General features: G+C 44.6%; 1 protein-coding gene across 1 annotated transcript in view; it reads right to left on the minus strand.

Annotated features, from left to right (window-relative positions):
- Positions 1 to 6444, minus strand: part of EPCAM (epithelial cell adhesion molecule) — an 18688-nt gene extending 12244 nt beyond the window's left edge. The window contains exons 1-4 of the mRNA XM_059406122.1: positions 6094 to 6444; positions 3385 to 3492; positions 2701 to 2947; positions 1715 to 1780 (exon numbers count right to left, since the gene is read on the minus strand). Coding sequence (XP_059262105.1) covers positions 1715 to 1780; positions 2701 to 2947; positions 3385 to 3492; positions 6094 to 6169 — 497 coding nt within the window. The 5' untranslated portion in view covers positions 6170 to 6444. The remainder of the gene's footprint in view (positions 1 to 1714; positions 1781 to 2700; positions 2948 to 3384; positions 3493 to 6093) is intronic.
- Positions 6445 to 7688: the final 1244 nt, after the last annotated feature.

Below are 7688 nucleotides of genomic sequence, written 5' to 3' on the forward strand. Positions count from 1 at the left end.
TGCCAGGGGCACCTGGGTGGCTCAGTGGGTTAAGCCTCTGCCTTTGGCTCAGGTTATGATCTCGGGGTCCTGGGATTGAGCCCCATATCGGGCTCTCTGCTCAGCAGGGAGCCTGCTTCCTCCTCTCTCTCTGCCTGCCTCTCTGCATACTTATGATCTCTCTCTGTCAAATAAATAAATGAACAAAAATCTTACAAACAAAACAAAACAAAACATCCCGTTATGCCATTTTGCAACTAACAGTGATGCTAAAACTGCCGAGTTATAGTTTGATAAGAAACTATATTTTATTTAGGGCTCCTGGGTGGCTCAGTTGGTTAAGCAACTGCCTTCAGCTCCTGTCACAATTCTGGAGTGCTGGGATCAAGTCCCACATTGGGCTCCCCGCTGTGCAGGGAGTCTGCTTCTCCCACTGACCTATCTCTCTCGCCCTCTCTCTCTCAAATAAATAAATAAAATCTTAAAAAAAAAAAAAAGAAAAAAAGAAAAACAGGATATTTAAACAGGATCCTAGTTCTGCTCACAGATTATAATTATTAATTACAAAGAGGTGAGGCACCTTGGTGGCTCGGTTCAACGTCTGCCCTCAGCTCAGGTCATGATCCCAGGGTCCTGGGATTAACCTGTGTCAGGTTCCCTGTTCTGCAGGGTGTCTGCTTCTCCCTGTGCCCCTCTCCCTGCTTGTGCACACTCTTTCTCTCTTTCAAATAAATATAATCTTTTTTAAAAATTAAAAAAAAATTATTACAAAGAAGTAACCAGTAACTCTACATTACAAACCTGATAGATACCTCCTTAACCACAGTTAACATCACTAATAAAGAAACAAGAAGACATCATGTGCTTCCTGATGTGAAGTACTAAGAAGGACACACGATCACTTAATGAAGTTTTTCTGTCAAAAATGCTTAGCCTGGATTTAATTATGAGGAAACATCAGGTAAATCCAAATCTGAGGGACAGCCTATGAAATCATCTGCCTATACTCTTCAACAGTATCAACACCATGAAGAGGTGAAGGACTAAGAAAGGCCAAGACCGTGTTCCATATTAAAAGAGACTAAAGCATCACAACAACTAAATCCATAACATGATCTTAGATTGGGTTCTGGATGAAAGTGGGAAAAAATTACCATCAAGATCAATGTTGGGGAAAATGACGCAATATGGTATAACATTAAATCTCCTGAATCTGGTAACTGTAGAGTGGTTATATAACAGAATGCCTTCTGGGGAGCCTGGCTGGCTGAGTTGGTAGAGCATGCGACTCTTATCTTGGGGTTGTGAGTTCAAGTCCCACATTGGGCTTAGAGATTACAAGAAAGAGAAAGAAAGAAAAGAAAAAAAAGAGTGTCTTTTATTCCTAAGGAAAGATACACTGAAGCATTTAGCTATAAAGGGACAAGTCTACAACTTGTTCTCAGAGGATTCTGGGAAAAAAATATTAATACATGTTTAGGGAGATATACAAAATACACATCAACATAAAAAGAAAATGGGGCAAAATGTTCATTGATGACTCTGAGTGGAGAGTACCTTAGGAATCTGTACTATTCTTGCAACTCTATTTCAAAATAAGGTTAAAAACATTATAGTATACTATTATTTTTTCATAAACACAAAGAAGTATAAGACTTGTTTTAGTTTCTCTAATGGCTTAGAATGAAAACCTGAATACCACCTGTGCAAATATAATGCACCTAACAGTACGTACGTTCTCAAACTTTCTATATCATAAGGTGTTTCTCTTGTTTTGTGCTTCAGTTCAATGATGATCCAGCTGTAAGGTAAAAATACAGTATTTTATGACTATAACAACTCAGCCTTTTATAGTATTTTCCTAATAAGCTAACAGCAAAATTCCCAAGTGGAATTCCAGTACAATCAACAAAAAAAGATTCATGCAATAGGTTTGCCCTTCATTTCTTCCTTGGCCCCCACACATTGCTCATAAAGCACTCATCCAGGAGAAAACACCCTTTTGAACACATCAACTCTGGCTTTGGGCCACCATATTCAAGGTCATGTAAAGTCAAGGCTTAGCCGGTCATGCTAGGTCACATTCATGGGAAGAGACAAAAAGGCACCGAGAGAAAGAGAAAAGTGACCATGAGGCTCCAGAAGACTAAAGGAGAGAGTGCCTTTCTAGGTGTGGATGACTTTCCAGCTCTAGCCACTTTTAATAAAGCCTCTTTTGTTTAAGCTAGCTTGAGTGTGGTTCTGTTCCTTTTTACTGTATAAAATAAATTCTATTAATTTTTATTTAAATTCTAGTTCATTAACACACAGCGCAACACTGGTTTTAGGGGCAACCATATCTCGTTTCAAAACACAATAAATGAGTAAATATATAAACAACTTAAGCTTTTCACATACACTAACACTAACTGAACTTTCAAATCTGAGGGGTGTTATGGAAAAAGAGGAAAACCATGTTTAGTATACTACCACAAGGAAAATTTTTTAAATAAGAAAAACATATTGCTAGTGAAGGGTCTATAACAAACTGGTGACATCAGTTCTGTGGAGGTAAACTGGGTAGTTGGGGGAGGGGTTGAGATAAAATGGAAACTGCACTGTATACATACCCTTTCCTCTCTTTTGAATTCTAAACCACCAAGTCATATTACATATTCAAAAATAAATTTACTTAAACAAATCTGAAAAGTATGAAAACAAGAATATGAGAGCCCGACTCACTAGGTCCGCACTCGTTCGGAGCAGGATATTTCCTCCTCATTATCTTTATCTGTTCTTCGGACCCCTGCAGTGTTCACACACCAGCACGTGGTGGTGCCATTGCACTGCTTGGCTTTAAAGAGCCCCTTCTCGTCACAGTCAGGATCATAGAGCCCATCATTATTCTGGAAAGCCCCCTCAGGTCTCACTCTTCTCCCAGACTTTGAGCTGGTCATTTCCGCCTTCATCACCAAACATTTGGTTGCCACTGTAAAGAAACTTTAATGTCACACTGAAAAGGAACTGCAGTTTTATGCTTAAGGAAAAAAAATTTAATTTGGGGTGCCTGGGTGGCTCAGTCATTATGCATATGCCTAGAGCCCAGCATTCGGCTCCTTGCTCAGTGGGAGGCCTACCTCTCCCTCTCCCACTCCTCATCCCTGCTTGTATTCCCTCTTTCTCTCTGTCAAATATATAAAATCTTAAAAAAATTGAACTCCAAACTCCCAGAGCCAAAGATTATTGCCAACTTACATGTTCCTATGTCCACTTTTTAAATTTTAAGACGCTTCAGCTACGAGATGATTTTGACAAAATAATATGATTCAAATTTGAGCCCCCAAAATGCTTCTTGACTTGAGATACATAAATTTTAAAAGGCTAGGTCAAAATACAATTTAAAGGCAATGATGATATTTTACTCACGTTTTGAGCAAATGACGGAATTTTGTGCACCAAGCGAAGTACACTCACACTGACCGTGTGCGTTCAAAGAGCAGTTTGTGGTCAGTTTATAGTTTTCACAGACACATGCTAGATAAATTAAAAAAACAAAATCCCTTTTTACAATGTGAATCCGACTATGAACTCTGGTGTCTCAGCTAAATTACCCTCTAACAATAATGCCTAAGTTACAGAGCCACAAAGCCTTAAAATGTTTTATTTTTCAGCTGTAATTTGAGTGGCTGATACTGTGGTGAATGGTTTGTATATATATATATTCTACAGGAACATAGTCTAATTTGCATGCATTCCCATCTCGATTTTTTAAAGCCAAGAATATAGCCTTCCAAAAATCAGATTCAGCTCTGTCTCCATGATGACACTCCAGTCTCAGATCCTTCCGTCCCCAGGTACTGCTAGACAAACCCTTGCCTGTTAGCTACTGACTCTTCCTGAAAATCAACAGTTACAATTCTGAGATCTGGAATAACTCACATTTCCTCCCTCCTCTCAGCCCGTTTCCTTAAAAAGAGATGCTTGCTTTTGAGCTTAATGGTAACACGGCCAACCCTTGGACAATTTTGTGTCTTGGAAAAATTATACTTTCACATGCACTTGGGGGCACTTTTGTTTGTGGCCTTCCTAACCAAATTAAATCCTAGTACCCAAATTCAAAAGTGATATTACACAGCTTACCTTGGATAGTAATGCCAGTTTAATAGTTATCTTTGGGCACCTGGGTGGCTCAGTTGGTTAAAGCAACTGCTTTCTGCTGGGGTCATGGTCCCAGAATCCTGGGATCGAGAGTCCCACCCAACATCAGGCTCCCAGCTCAGGGGGAAGTCTACTTCTCCCTCTCCCTCTGCCCCTCCATCTGCTCCTTCTCTCTCTCTCTCAAATAAATAAAATCTTTAAAAAAAAAAAAAAGGTTTTATCTTTAACTACCTCAAAAGTTCGTTTTAACTTCAAAATGGCAAGTCCCCCTAACTCATTCTAATTGTTAGCTAAGAGAACACAATAACAACAAAAACCAATGTGACAAACCAAAGAATTTTTATACTGCTTCATATGTCAAGTTGGCTTTAGTTATTCACTGTTTAAGTTATAATTAATATGAACCACCTATATAATCCGTCCAGCACTAAACTCAGTATTGGGATCACAAAAGGAGACAGTGGCTGTCCTCAGGGAGTTAAAACCTTATGCAGCACTTTAATGTATAGAGGCTCAAAAGCCACCTTTTCATGTCCAAGGGATGTGAAATTTAAAACAGACCAATCAGGTATAGATTTTTCTGAACATAGAGCAACTACCATCACTTTAAAGCAATTTAAGATTAAGTACTTAGACCTGGACTGGAGCTAGAGAAACAGGAGGTGATTACACGCATTATTTTGAAAGTGTAATGAATTAGACCCATGCTCTGTTGGTGAAGGTTTCCTTTCCAGAAAGCTCTGGCCAATTGCCACTCTATCTCTGGCCACCGACAGACACAGACACAGACAGACAGACACACACACACACACACACACACTCTCTCACACACTCTCTCACACACACACACACACACTCTCTCACACACTCTCTCACTCACACACACACACACACACACACTCTCTCTCACACACACACACACACACACACTCTCTCACACACACACACACACACACACACACACACACACTCTCTCTCTCTCTCTCACACACACACTCTCTCTCTCTCTCTCTCTCTCTCTCTCTCTCAAGAGATGGCAGACAAGATGTTTATTCCAAACTAAGAAAACCGTGATCAAACCACATGTCCATTATGGGGATAGGAGCGCGGCGACCTTCCACACCAGAGATTGTCCCGTCACCACTTACACTGTGGTTTCCAAGACTAAAAGAAACGGAAAACTCTAGATGTTATGTGGGACTAAAAACACATATACGCACACAAGATATAGAACTGTGTTTCCGTCTAGGGCAATGTTTACAGCAATGTCTAAAAGAAAAACATACTGGAATTGATAATGGGATTCTCTTCAAGTGCTGGGATTGTGGGCTTGTTTTGGTTTTGGCTTTTACTCTTTACACATACCGGTATTTCTGGGTTCCCTACAGTAAACTTGGCATTACCTACAACATGCTTAAAAAAGGGGAAACACCCCCACTCACACGACAGGTTGTGAAGGCCCAGGACTAGCCTCCGCGCGCAGGTGCGTAGCGGCCCCGGCGGCCTCCCTGCAGCCACCTGTCCCGCCTTCGAGACCCACATCCGGGGCCAACCACAGGTGCGGAGGGGCGGGGCGGGCCAGCAGGGGGGTCGCCGCCAACTCCCGCTCCTGGCGCCTGCTAGTTTCCGCCCGCTAGGACCCCAAGCGTGCGCCCAGGCGGGCGGAGGTAGGCGCGCACAGACGGCGCCGGAAAGTCCCTGGACATGGCCACTCGGTTCCCTGCCTGCCCCGCGCCCCTGCTCCGGGCCACCTTCCTGGAGAGCGGTGCAAGGCAGCGAAATGTGGCGGCTCCCTCGCGGCCGTGCGAGCGGGCGCCTTCCCGCCGCCTCCCGCGCGCAGAGGGGCCTGGGCTGGGGCAGCCCCGCGCGGTCCGTTCCAGACGGGCAGGCGCGGCCGGCCGCCCCTTCACCACCATCTCCGCCTCGGATACCGAGGAGCGTCCCCGCCCGGCCCAAGCCCAGAGCTCTGCTCCTTACCTTTCTGAGCCACGGCCACCGCCACGGTGGCCGCCGCGAACAGAAGCCCGAACCCGAGGACCTGGGGACGCGCCATACTGCGCGCGCGTCGTCGAGAGGGGTGCGAGGCGGGCTGGGGGCTCGCGGGAAGGCGCGCGGAGGGAGCGGGGCGCCGGGAGCCCACTGGCAGGCCGGGGACGCGCGGGACCGCGTCGGAAGTACCGCGGCCAGGTGGTGCTGGGAGGACGGTGCGAGCTCGCCGAGGGACTGCGCACTCTGCAGACGCGGCGGGGCGGAGCAAACCTGCCGGACCTGGCGGCCCCGCCTCCGGGGCCCGGCCCCAGGCTGCTCACCTCCGCCCGCCGGTCCCCGCGGTGAGTCACCGCCTGGGGACGGGCGGGCGGGCGGGAGCAAGCGCTCCTCCCCCACACCCGGCGCGGCCGTTGGGGCGCCACCCCTCCCCAGGTGTGAGCGAGCGGCGCCCAGCCCCGCGCGGCCGGCAGGTGCTTCCTCCTGCGGCAGCCCGTGGGGGCTGGAAGGACGGTGGGCTGCGACTGTGACGGTTGGCAAGGACCGTTGGTGGCCACGGAGAAAAACGGAGTCTTCCTTTTACCAGAGGAAGCACACGACGTTGCACCTTGAAGAAATGGGGCCCCAAGGAAAGAGAGGTCTGGGAAGAGGAAGGTGGTAGCTGAAATGGAGGAATACAAAGGGAAGCGGGAATACCATCCCAACCACAATAAAAAAAAAAGTCGACCTTTGAGCTTCACCTGGCGGCCATACTCCTTTGAAACTAGAAAAGAGAACTCTTCCTGGCTTCCGGGGTGGGGGGGGGGGTGACAAATTCATGTTCTTTATAATTCTCATTCTTTTACCGTTTTTATAAGCACTTTTAGCACTTGAAGATGTAAGAAAAGATGTTCCCATAGAGCCAACTGATGAGAAGTGAGATGATTACGGCTTCGATTAATATCGCGGAGCAATGTTGATGAATCTTTTGAAGTAGATATGATGGACAGTCATTTGTTTAAGTGCAAATGAATTCAAATTACGACATGCTATTATTACGGTCTTAAAAATTGAAATGCCTCGAGGCTTTCTAAGTATTGTTTTAATGTTATTTTGACTAGCTGTAATAGGATAGCTGTTTTAAAAGGCTTTCTTCCCAGTTTTAGAGTTCAAAAGAGGAAAGATGGAAAAGCAATTTTAAGATTCAACTAAATTCGATTAATATTTACAAGTGTATATCAAGTAAATTATGAGGAATAATTATTGAGCAATAATGTAAGTTGTAGTCCTGTTGCCAGTTGATTAATGTAAATAGTCCCATTACAGTGAGTACCTGTAAAATTTGAGTTTTACGTGGACATTAAATAAGCTGTTTAACTACTTAATGGTTAACTTTATTAAGAAAATCCTGTCAGTCTTCTAAATCTGTAAATCAGAGTTACTAGACCTGATTTTGGAACTTTGCAATCTGTTCAGCAATTTCAGGGAAAAGAATAGTAGTATCAAATCAGGAACAAGTTATCAACCCGCTTTTTTGCATTTTGGATATTTTCAGGAAGTTACACACTGCCAGCCCCCAAACCATACATACTTTTCCCAAGAATAAT

This window comes from Mustela nigripes, chromosome 7 (genome assembly GCF_022355385.1).
Source record: "Mustela nigripes isolate SB6536 chromosome 7, MUSNIG.SB6536, whole genome shotgun sequence".
NCBI lineage: Eukaryota > Metazoa > Chordata > Mammalia > Carnivora > Mustelidae > Mustela > Mustela nigripes.